Source organism: Corylus avellana, chromosome 1, assembly GCF_965113065.1.
Source record: "Corylus avellana chromosome 1, dhCorAvel1.hap1.2, whole genome shotgun sequence".
Classification (NCBI taxonomy): domain Eukaryota; kingdom Viridiplantae; phylum Streptophyta; class Magnoliopsida; order Fagales; family Betulaceae; genus Corylus; species Corylus avellana.
The window spans coordinates 17,071,169-17,083,098 of record NC_142490.1 but is presented as its reverse complement, the minus strand read 5'-3'; the positions used below and the strand labels follow the sequence as shown (position 1 = coordinate 17,083,098).

The 11,930-nt window shown below is 38.7% G+C and overlaps 1 protein-coding gene across 1 annotated transcript; it reads left to right on the top strand.

Moving 5' to 3' along the window:
• Positions 1 to 9,629: 9,629 nt before the first annotated feature.
• Positions 9,630 to 11,020, top strand: LOC148588010 (uncharacterized). The gene is made up of 2 exons (XM_088514696.1): positions 9,630 to 10,074; positions 10,859 to 11,020. Exons 1-2 carry the CDS (start codon positions 9,654 to 9,656, stop codon positions 10,903 to 10,905), a joined length of 468 nt encoding a protein of 155 aa, XP_088370822.1. The 5' UTR covers positions 9,630 to 9,653; the 3' UTR covers positions 10,906 to 11,020.
• Positions 11,021 to 11,930: the final 910 nt, after the last annotated feature.

Sequence of the window (11,930 nt, the reverse complement as noted above, 5' to 3'; positions counted from 1 at the left end):
TCCCATCCCGTGGGCAAGGAATATTATCGAATCCTTCCCAAACAAGTAGCTTTTCCTCTTCAGGTATATACTTGTCATTTTAAACCTGCGGATGTGTGTGTGTTTGCATATATCATGCATCCAATTAGAAAATTTTCATGTTATGAGATTTAATCTGTTTTAGGGCTTTTAGACATATAGAAACTGTTAGAAAATAGGCATATATGATACATATATAGTGCAACAATATAATGAATGGAGGAGCCTAAGTTATACCTAGTTAGTTCATCATTGGGTGACATATATACTAATTAGTTTTACTGATTCTACAAGGGCGCCACATGCATACTAATCGACCACTCTCGGAGACACGTCCGGTGGATAATCCATCAGAGGTCACATTCCCCTCCCGTAAGACAGCAATAACATCTTCCGATTGGGGGTCACACAAACACAATATAAGCCAGACAAGTGGTTTTTCCTCCATATCCTCAGGTGTTTGTCATTTTGAAACTTCGGATGTGTGTTTGCATATATTATTTGATACAAAGAATTTAATCATTTAATCAATACTTTAATAATATAAAAATTGTTAACTTCTAGAGTGGTGTCATTCATAATGTTGGGTATTTGTGCGTCACTAACTATATTGTACTACATATGGAATATTCTTAGATGAGCAAACAATGTTTTATATATCACAAAGCTCCCAGAAGGCTACCCCGATTAATGGAGATGGAATTTTAAGTTAGAAAAAAAAAAAAAAAAACTATTTCTTTTAAATTTAAGTTATCCTTAGGCAAGAGAAGAAAATTTGTAATTCACCATTGAATTTTTTTTATATTAATTTTTTACAAATTGGATTATATGGATTCTTCTAATTTAATCTTTGAGAGTGCTAGGTGTGATTTGAGCGTGTTATAGAAGAACATACTTAAAAAAAATAATTAAAAAAGTGTTTTTCACATGTTAAAGGACAAATAATTAAAATTTTGTCTCACATAATTTGTAGGTAATTTTGGCATAATTTTTTATTTATTGAACTTTTAGTCATGACCAAATTCTTTTGAATTTTGAAACATCTAACTTTTTTGCATGACGGTCGTAGTTAAAAAAAAAAAAAAAAAAAAAAAAAAAAAAACTTACAGAAAATAGAATTGCATACATATATAGTGCAAAAATATAATGAATGGAGGTGCATTAAGTTATGGCTAGTTCGTTCATTATTGGGTGAGATATATACTTAATTTATAGACATATCATTGAGTTGTTGAGCATTAATCTTTGGTGCCATGCATTGGTGATGTTGGGCGTTTGTTATAAGACTAATTAGACTTACTGATTCTACAAGGGGCAGCAATGCATTCTAGTGGAGTACACTCGACGGTACATCCGGTGCATAATACGTTATTTGGGATGTACCCACCTCGTACTGCAACATGGCCTCCTGCTGGCTGGCCGGGCAAGTGCTGGATGCTAAACAACAGCTGCCTAAGGTATTTGTCATATTGAAACGTCGGGTCTATCAGACTTTTATCGTCCACATTACACTACAAAAAAAAGGTCATTTCTTCACGTGTCAAACAGTAACATTTTTTTGGCACGTCAGTAAATGCTGACGTGTTAAAAGTAGCACGTCAGCAAATTATTTACTGACGTGTTAAAAGGTACACGTCAATATTTACTGACGTGTTGAAAACAACACGTCAGTATTTACTGACGTGTCACTTTGGCACGTCAGTAAATTTGAACCAAATTTAAATGTGACATCATTTTAAAATTAATAAATAATTGGCTGATTATTTACTGACGTGTCAAATACTGACACGTCAATAAATCTTGACGTGTCAATTTGACACGTCAATAAATTCCTGACGGGCCACTTAGGCACGTCAGGAATTACTGACGTGCCACATGTGGCGCGTCAGTAATTCCTGACGTGCCTATGTGGCACGTCAGGAACGTGCGTTGGGAAGGCCAGCGCCTGCTGGCCGTCCCATCGCACGCAGCTTCTTACTTTTTAATCATCATTTTTTTTTCTTTTGTTTTTTTGATTTTCCCTGATATTTTCTCTCTTTCCCCTGCTATTCCATTATCGCACGCACGCACGCACGCAGGCACGCACACTTCTCTTCTCCCGCGCGCCATCCCTGCAGGTATGGTTCTTCTTCATTTTCTTCTATCTCCTCCCTCACTCTTCCTCATTTTCTTCTAGCTCCTCCTTCATTTTCTCATTTTCTTCATTTTCATTTTCTTCGCAGCAGCAACGTTTGACTCTCTCTGGGCTAGCTCTCTCCGGCGGCCACGTCCACTTCGCCGTTGCCGTCTCCGGCGATTCTCCGGCCAATCTCCACCATCTCTCCTGCAGGTATATATATATATATATATATATATATATATATATATATATATATATATATATTGTTTTATTTTATAACTATAAATATTGATTTATTTTATATATAATTTTGTTTTAATATTGCAGAATATTGTTTTATTGCATAATATTGTGTTGTTTTATAAATTTGATGTTTTATTCTGTCATATATTTCAATAATGCACTGGATTGAGTATTTGTGAGCATCTAATTGAGCTGAAATTTTTTTTCTTTTTAGGAATATCTAATAATTAATTACTTATTGTACGTTGGATATGCACATGCATGCAAAATGATGTTTCTCATGCTAGCTAGGTTTTTGTTTGAAAATATAATTGCTAAAGGTTGGCTTATTAGTAAAGAATTTATAAAACATTATATGAATTTTAATCTATCATTCATTTCAATATCGTTTGACCTTCTAATTAATTAGTACGTGTAGTGCGTGGTGATATAATATTTATAGAGATTTAGTTTAAGACTTTGTTTAATTAATATTCAACGTTAATGAGTTTTTTAATATTCTTTTAACCATAAACGTTATGGATTAATTTGTAAGTTATAAAGTCACACAACGCGAGGATTCAATCCGAATTACATGGATTTAACGGGAAAAAGAGTTGGCAAAAGTGCAAACCTTGTCAAACTTAAATAGACGTGCTATATTGAATAAGTAAAAAGTCATGACTTTGTTTTTTAGACTATTTTTTTCGCACTTTTGTTTTGAGTTTTTTTAACAAATCTAATCATAATTAAACACATAACCTAAAACACTTGCAAAATATATTCAATTTGATTCTTACTTTATTCTATCCCACATATATTATTTTTTCAAACAAAAAAAAAAACCATACAAAACGGATAAAATTTTGGTTAATTTGAGGAACTTATATAGCTTGTTCTTGTTGAAATATAACGCATTAAAATTTATATTACCTAAAAACTAGTTGGAATTTTGTTAAAATTGTGATTAATATGAAAGAAATTAATCTAATGTGTCAATAACCCAAGAAACGTCCGAACCAAAAATATATATTACCAAAACATTTGCCATATTTGCAATACACTCAAAATTCCTTTAACCTTTATATATATCATATACAAAATAAATAAATACACCAAACAAAAGAGTTGTATGACCCATGCATGTCATCACCTACTAATTCATGCCAAAGGCTAACGACATTTAAGCTATATTTATTGTATTTAGGGTCCTCGTAACGAACCTAGCTCGGTAGATGTACTAGAACAACCTTATAAGTTATAAGCTAGCTATAATTAATTTGTTTAGGGTCCCCACCAAAGAAAATGCTTAAATTTTGGATCAAGTATTTTTTTTTTATTTGGTTTTTGTAGATTAATTATAATAGATAAGGGTTATAAATACACCCTTCAGTACGGTTGAATGTAGATACGCATGAATATGTATATATTTTTGGACATAAACAATTTAACCCTATACGAGAATGTATAGGTTTATATTTCTAATGTGGTTCAAATATTTAGGTATCGGTTTATGTTTATATACATGCATGTGCTTGAAAGTATGTATACAATTTGTAAGTCTTATGTATTTATTCCTAACTCATGTACGTAGATAAAAATGGACAAGAGTTGGATGACAAAGTCTAGGGGTACGAGGGAATACAGAGACGGGTGTAGAATGTTTGTGGAGTTTGCAGTTAGTAACTGTAGAACCCTTGATGGATTCATCTATTGCCCTTGTAAGGTTTGTCGAAATAACCGGCGCCACCCGCCGGGTTTCGTATTCGACCACTTGACAGGGGGAAAAGGAATGATGCCGGAATACACACTTTGGTTCTATCACGGTGAGAAGCATGTACAGGGTCCTGATACCGGGTCTAATTCCAATCGCCCGGCCTCAGATGCGGGTGCATCCGCAAATCAGGGTGGAGACATGCACGGAATGTTGCGTGATTTATTCGGCATGCACGAAGTAGTTAGGGAAGACAATTGTGAGCCTCAGGCCGTAGTGCAAGGGGGTGAGGAAATTGTGACCGAAGAAGCCGCTGAAGGCGATGCACTAAAGTACTATGCCCTTCTAAAAAAGGCGGAGAAGCCACTTCATACTGGGACAAAACATAGCAAATTAAGTGCCACTGTTCACCTGTACAACTTGAAGTGTGTTGGTGGAGTTAGTAACTCGATTTTCTCGGCTTTCCTAGAGTTCATCAATCAGTTGCTACCCGAGACTAGTGAAACTCTGCCAGTTAATACATATGAGGCGAAAAAGTTTTTGCGAGACATGGGACTAGGCTATGAGAAGATTCCAGCGTGCCGTAATGACTGTATGCTATTCTGGAAGGGCAATAAAGAGTTGGATTCATGTACCGTATGTGGAGAATCTAAATGGACGGAAGCAATCAATTTAGATGAGGACGGTCAACCCATATCATCGGGCAAGAAACCTCCGGTGAAGGTGTTGCGGTGGTTTCCACTCATACCACGACTACAGAGGTTGTTTATGTCAGAACATACAGCACGCTTTATGAGGTGGCATGCAGAAGGCCGCACTAAGGATGGCGTATTGAGGCATCCAGCCGACGGCTTAGCATGGAAGTCATTTGACAATTTACATCAGGAGTTTTCAGCGGACAGCAGGAATGTAAGGCTCGGACTAACCTCTGATGGATTTAATCCATTTGGGAATATGACTACATCGCACAGCACTTGGCCTGTAATGGTTGTACCCTACAACTTGCCTCCTTGGATGTGCATGAAACACACATCTTTTATACTATCATTGATTATTCCGGGCCCAAGTTCACCTGGAATGGATATAGATGTCTACCTTCAACCCTTAATTGAAGAGTTACAAGATCTATGGAATGTAGGGGTTCGCACATATGACGCCTCAAAGAAAAATAATTTTGTTATGCGAGCGCAGTTGATGTGGACAATTAATGACTTCCCAGCATATGCAGATTTGTCTGGATGGTCTACCAAGGGTGAGAAGGCATGTCCGTGTTGTATGAACTCGACATGGTCAAAATGGTTAAAACATGGCCATAAATGGTGTTATATGGGGCACAGGCGATACTTGCCCATGGATCATCCATGGAGACGAAACAAAAGCACATTTGACGGCAACGTAGAACTAGAATGTGCCCCTGATGTGCCAAGTGGAGATGAAGTCATAAGCCAATTAGAAGGGATGGTGTTTGGGGATGAGAACGCCGGTCAGGCAAGGGAGGCTGAGAAAAAAGAAAGAAAAAAGCAGAAGACGAATAATGGCCATGTAGTGTGGAAGAAGAAAAGTATTTTCTTTAGGTTGCCGTATTGGAAAGATAATTTATTGCGGCATAATCTTGATGTTATGCACATAGAGAAAAACGTCATGGACAACATACTTGGTACAATACTGGACATTCCAGGGAAAACGAAGGATAACCACGCCGCCCGCTTAGATTTGCAAGAAATGGGCTTGAGACGTACACTTCATACATTTGTGGACCCGCAGGATGGTAAGACCTATTATCAACAAGCTACCCACACGATGTCCAAGGATGATAAAACACATTTTTTGAAAGTGCTACGAAATGTAAGGGTGCCCGACGGATATGCCTCGAACATTTCTCGTTGTATACGACTGAAGGACCGTACGATATCGGGGTTAAAGAGTCATGACAGTCATGTACTGATGCAGCAGCTTCTACCTATTGCATTGCGTGGTTCACTTCCAAGCAATGTGGTTAGACCTCTTGTTGAGATGTCCACATTCTTCAGGTGCCTATGTTCAACAACATTGACCGAACAGGATATTGACCGACTACAGTGTGACATCTGTATCACGTTGTGCAAGATGGAACAAGTTTTCCCCCCCAGCTTCTTTACGAGCATGGTTCATGTGGTCGTGCATCTTATCCGTGAATGCCGACTCGGTGGACCTGTACAGTATAGATGGATGTATCCGGCAGAGAGGTAAAATTTGTTTACGGATATTCTTCTATTTTTTGGTTTCAGGTGCCAATACATGACAAGTACTAACTAAACTGAAAATATGTATTGGTTCATATTTAGGAGCCTTGGAGTATTCAAATCTAATGTGCGCAACAAAGCGGCTCCTGAGGGCTGCATTGCGGAGGGCTACATAGCAACTGAGTTGGTGACGTTTTGTTCGAGATATTTAGAGAATACACCAACCTTTCACAATAGGATACAAAGAAATCTGGATGGTTCAAAGGGAAATGGAACACGAGTCCGACTCGACCGAATCACAATGACACAGATACACCGGTATATTATGTTCAACTTGGACGAGTTTCATCAATTGCGGACGTAAGTAGAGATCTTTTGTTGGCACATTGCATGCTCAATGAACTTGTGACAATATTGCTCGTATTGAATTATAATTAACATAATTTCGAATTGTAGGATGCACATAGATACGCTTAGGCGATCATGCAATAGGGGACGAACAACAGAGGCTCAGTTGGAAACCCAACATTATGACTTGTTCTGCGAGTGGTACCGTAACTACGTAAGAATGATGTGATGTTTACCTTATCACAATTGTCGGAGTTATTTGCGTGCTATTTTTAAAATTAACTAAAGCTAGTAACCGTGCGTTTCCATTGTACGTAATATATTCACAGGTCGATCGATTGGACGAGCGATCCAGGAATGAACTTGGTGACAAATTGGTAATGCATTGTAGAGGGCCGAGGGAGGCAGCAGTCAGATACAATAGATATGTGGTTAACGGCAAGCTGTTTCGCACTATTGCATCTGATGCCGGAAAGAGGACTCAGAACAGCGGGGTGTGTGTGCCGACTCTTGATGGCGACACGTACTACGGGAAGTTAACGGAAATAGTTGAGGTTGAGTATTACGACAGGACTAAGTACGTTCTGTTTAGGTGTGATTGGGCAGACAATACGAGGGACAAGGGGTACAAGGTGGATGAGTATGGTATAGTACTTGTCAACTTCAAAAACCTTGTCCACACGGGAGACCTGGTTTCTGATGAGCCGTATGTGCTAACTTCACAAGTTGACCAGGTATTTTACGTACAAGATGATAGGTGCCCAGATTGGGCTTGCGCAGTAAGGACCAAGCCTAGAAACATATACGACGTTGGTCAGGTTGAAGGACATCAAGATTCATGTGCCAATTACCACGAGTGTGAGCCTCTTATTTTGCCCAGAAATGTTGATCACGATCTACAAGATCATATCGAATACGTCAGACACGACTTAGATCCAACCGAAGCGTATGTATATTAGTATAATTAATTTTATATTTATGTTTTGATTGGTAGTTGTTCACTACATGCACATTACATCAACACACTTAATTGAGCTGTGCACTATTATTCATGCATACTTAATGTAGTAAATATTTCATACATTGTTTAAGAAATTAATTGGGTTTGTGGTGTTTTTTACAGGGTACCATGAGTACAAAGGGGAAGAGGAAAGCACGCAGGGGCTCGTCCGCAGTGCGGCAGTCTACGTCGCCTGGGTCTCCGGCAGTCCAACTTGATGACAGCGAGCAACAAGACGTTGCTCAGCTTCTTGGGATACAGGAAGGATATCGACCAGTTCTTCCAGGTACGATGGAAGGGGAGACCCCTGTCCATGCTCCATACACTCGGGCAGGCATGGCCCAAACCGGGTTTCGGGTTGATTCGTACCCGTACAGCGAGTTACGACAGAGTTATGAGGGCGATGTCGAGCGGCTTTACACCCAGCATAGCGCAGGTACGCCCGACTGTTTTTTAAAAGATTCAAAAGATTGAAAGTTTCTAACTATATTGGTGCAATATCAATTATATTTAACTACAACTACAACTACAATTTCATAGAATTCTAAACATTATTAAAAACTACAAAGCAGGTCTGGAGGACACTGAGACAGAGGCCCAGGAACACATGGCAGGTGGGGCACAGGCCACAGATGACCCGCAGCCCACCAACCCTGCTCCCGACGCTCGGTTAAGCTCTCGGCAGGTCCGGATCATAAGTAAGTGTATATACTTTAATGTCGTTGTTGATTTGGTTTTAATTTACTTGTTACCTAGTATTGAATTCGAAATAACTTACCTAACTAATTTTTAATTTGTTAGGTACTGATTCTGAAGGAAACACCGTTATTGAGGTGTTTACCATTCTTGATTCGCACAGGCGGCCGGGAGTCCCCCCCGGCAAACGGATCATTTTGGAGTACAATGCATCATGCCAGCCCGTTGGATTTAGTGCCGTGCGGTTCAGACGGATGACCGGAGACATAGTTAGGAGCGGAAATTTCGTCCGAATACCGGACGATTGGTCGAAGGTACCGGACCGTACCAAGGAGGATATTTGGGACGCATTGATGGTATGTTTTTTAATAATAAGTTAAACACTAGTAATGTATATATGTATATATACACTCTAAGTACGCTATATATATGTGTGTTTAGTAAGTAAATGCATATACACATATTTTATTTTATTTTTTAATTTATCAATGTTGAACTTGTGCAGGCATACTTTTTCGTTCCACCCGAGTACAACTTGGAAGCAGTAAAAAATGAAGCATTTAAGGATATGGGCTCCAAGCTGCGGACTTGGAGGCACGAGCTCAAAAAAATATGTGCCATTACGGAGGAAGATACGCCGGACACTATACGGGCAAGATTGGGGGGACAGACGCTAGGCGAGTACAATCCCGTCGATCTGGATATCTTATTGGAGAGATGGTGTACCCAGGAGAATAGGGTAAGTCATGAGTTAAATTCTTAGTGTTGTGTACTGTCATTTATTGTAATTGTATTGGTATTAACATATTAAAAGTGTTAACTGTGTAGGAGTATGCGGCGAAAATGAAGAGCTTGCGAGCATTAAATGATTCACCACATTGCACCGGATCAATGAGCTATGCCAGGTTGACACATGAGGAGGTACGTGTGTAATTTATCCTATATATATCTAACATTATATCGTATTGATATATTTAAAAATAAATGAATTACCTATTTTAAATGCAGGCCGAACGTTTGGGCCATCAACCCACTCGTGCACACAATTATGTCAAGTCACACACGAAGAAGGGCGGTGGATATCCGAATGATATTGTGAAGGAGAGATGTGTATGATATTCACTTTTCATATGTTGTTTTGCTTGTATATTTGATAAATTATTTGCGATTAACAGTTGTGCGACCCACTGACTCAATAATTAATGTGACATTCAGGAAAAGATGAATGAGCTTATACCCACCGACCCTGCAGCATCGTCTAGCATCACAGAGGGAACGGTCAGGTGGGCGCCAAACGACGCATTCGCCCAGGCAATGGGAAATAAGCCTGAGTATGCCGGTAGGGTTCGGATGGCCGGACCAAATATTCTGCCTGTGCGGGGGACCATACACTCATACTATACACCGTCACAGGCACGGTCAGGAAACGTCAGGTATTCCACGATATCACAAGACACACTTGATAGAGCGCTTGACGCGGAGAGGGCGAAGCACAAGGAAGAGATGGATGCGTTGTTGGCCGAGAACAATGCGCGGGTAGCCCAGCAAGTGGCGGAGCAGATGGCTGAGAACAATGCCCGGGTAGCGCGACAGGCAGCTGAACAGGAGGCTGAACGTCAGGCAAGGTTTGACGCCCGTTTTCGCCAACTTGAGGAAATGATCCGGTTTCACACCCCACCAGACAATGCTTCCCCACCCTTTGCGATGGTGCGATCGTCGGTCGACAGTGGATCAGGTACTGACTTTTTTTAATAGTCAAGTTAGTTTTATAACTGTCCCTATATATATATATTTAGAATTTGGATATGTTGTAGTCATTCTAAATAATTAATGATGTTGTAAATCTTGCTTAAATTTGGTTTATATATCATGGTTGGTTTGGTGATGGATGTGGGTTAGAGTTTTGCTGGTTGAGATAATTATTTAGAGTTATTCATGCACGTATAAATGGATATAACTGCATGGCACGAAGCAATACATGCATATCAATATCATCAAGACCAGTTCTTCATAAACTTAATTTTGTAACTCTAAATATAAATAGATATAAATGCACTCAATGCTAGGGAGGGCGCTTTCCCTTTGTGTTTATCATATCTTCCATTGAACCCCCAACATTAATAACCTATATGGAAGTTCTATAATTGCAATGGAAAAAAGAAGAAGATCATATGTCTCACATAATTGCCATGGGAAAAACGAAGTTCATTGTCTCATGTCTATATATTATTGATTGCTATGTGACCATGCATATATATATTGACTTAATTTTTTTTCTAATTTTTTTTTATATCAAAGTTCTGCTAACTTCAACGTTTTACCTATTTTAGTTATATCATTTACTGTGTAATAATTAACAACTGAGTTAGGTGAATATTCGGGCATTTTTCTTTCACTTTACCGACGTGATTGTTTGTATTCGGGCTCAATGATTGTTTGTATTATCATCTACCGTTAGTGGATTTTATTTGTTTGGTGGTTGTTTTATTGGTGAATATTGTTTGTTTTATCATTTGCAGGTAATGGACATCGTCGAGAGGATGCTATGGATGTCAATGATCGCTAGTCTGGTCGAGAATTTGAGGCTATTCACAGTTGTGTATAAGTTGATGTAATTGTATTTGTGTATATTATGTTAGTATGTGACATTTTTGGTGTGTTGAAGTTAGTTTATATATATATTTGTGATTGGTGTATATATATTATGTTATTTGTGTTATTATGGTGTGTTGAAGTTAGTTTTGATGGGTAGTTTGTGATTGATGTTAATGGATATGATGTATGTTATTTGATGGAAAAATTGTATATTATTTACATGGTTTTGATGGATAGATTGAATATCAGGTGAACCGTAACACAAAATTCGGGTATAGTCCTGAAATAAATCACAAAAAATATAGGGGGGAGGGAAAAAATCTGGTTCAAAACGAACCAAATTTGCCGACGTGTCAAAAATTGACACGTCAGTAATTACTGACGTGTCAGTTTTTGACACGTCAGTAAATTACTGACGTGTCAAAATTGACACGTCAGTAATTTCCTGACGTGTCAGTTTTGACACGTCAAGAAATTACTGACGTGTCAAAAACTGACACGTCAGCAATTTCCTGACGTGTCAATTTTGACACGTCAGTAATTTCTTGACGTGTCAAAAATTGACACGTCAGGAAATTATTGACGTGTAAAAAATTGACACGTCAGTAATTTCTTGACGTGTCAGTTTTTGACACGTGAGGAATTTCCTGACGTGTCAATTTTCACACGTCAGAAGATTTACTCACGTGTGAAAATTCAGCACGTCAGTAATTCCTGACGTGTCAATTTCGACACGTCAGGAATTCCGATTTCCTGACACCCACATTCTTCACGACCGAAACACGTCAGGAAAGCCCCGTCAGCAAGATTTACTGACGTGTCAGACGACCTGACACGTCAGTAATCATGGGTCAGCAAAAAATGTGTTTTTTGTAGTGTTAAAAGACACTCCAACTAAGTCTTTTTTTTTTTTTTTTTTTGAAAAAACAAAATAGTAATTAAAATAAATTCAAAACATGCTCATCTCGGAGGAACCAGAACACTACGTTCTGCCTC

Bases quoted from the DNA above. Each gene is read 5' to 3' on its own strand.
- LOC148588010 (XM_088514696.1), top strand. From the start codon at position 9,654: ATGGGAAATAAGCCTGAGTATGCCGGTAGGGTTCGGATGGCCGGACCA. The intron at 10,075-10,858 runs GTACTGACTTTT...TATCATTTGCAG, and splicing joins GTCGGTCGACAGTGGATCAG to GTAATGGACATCGTCGAGAG.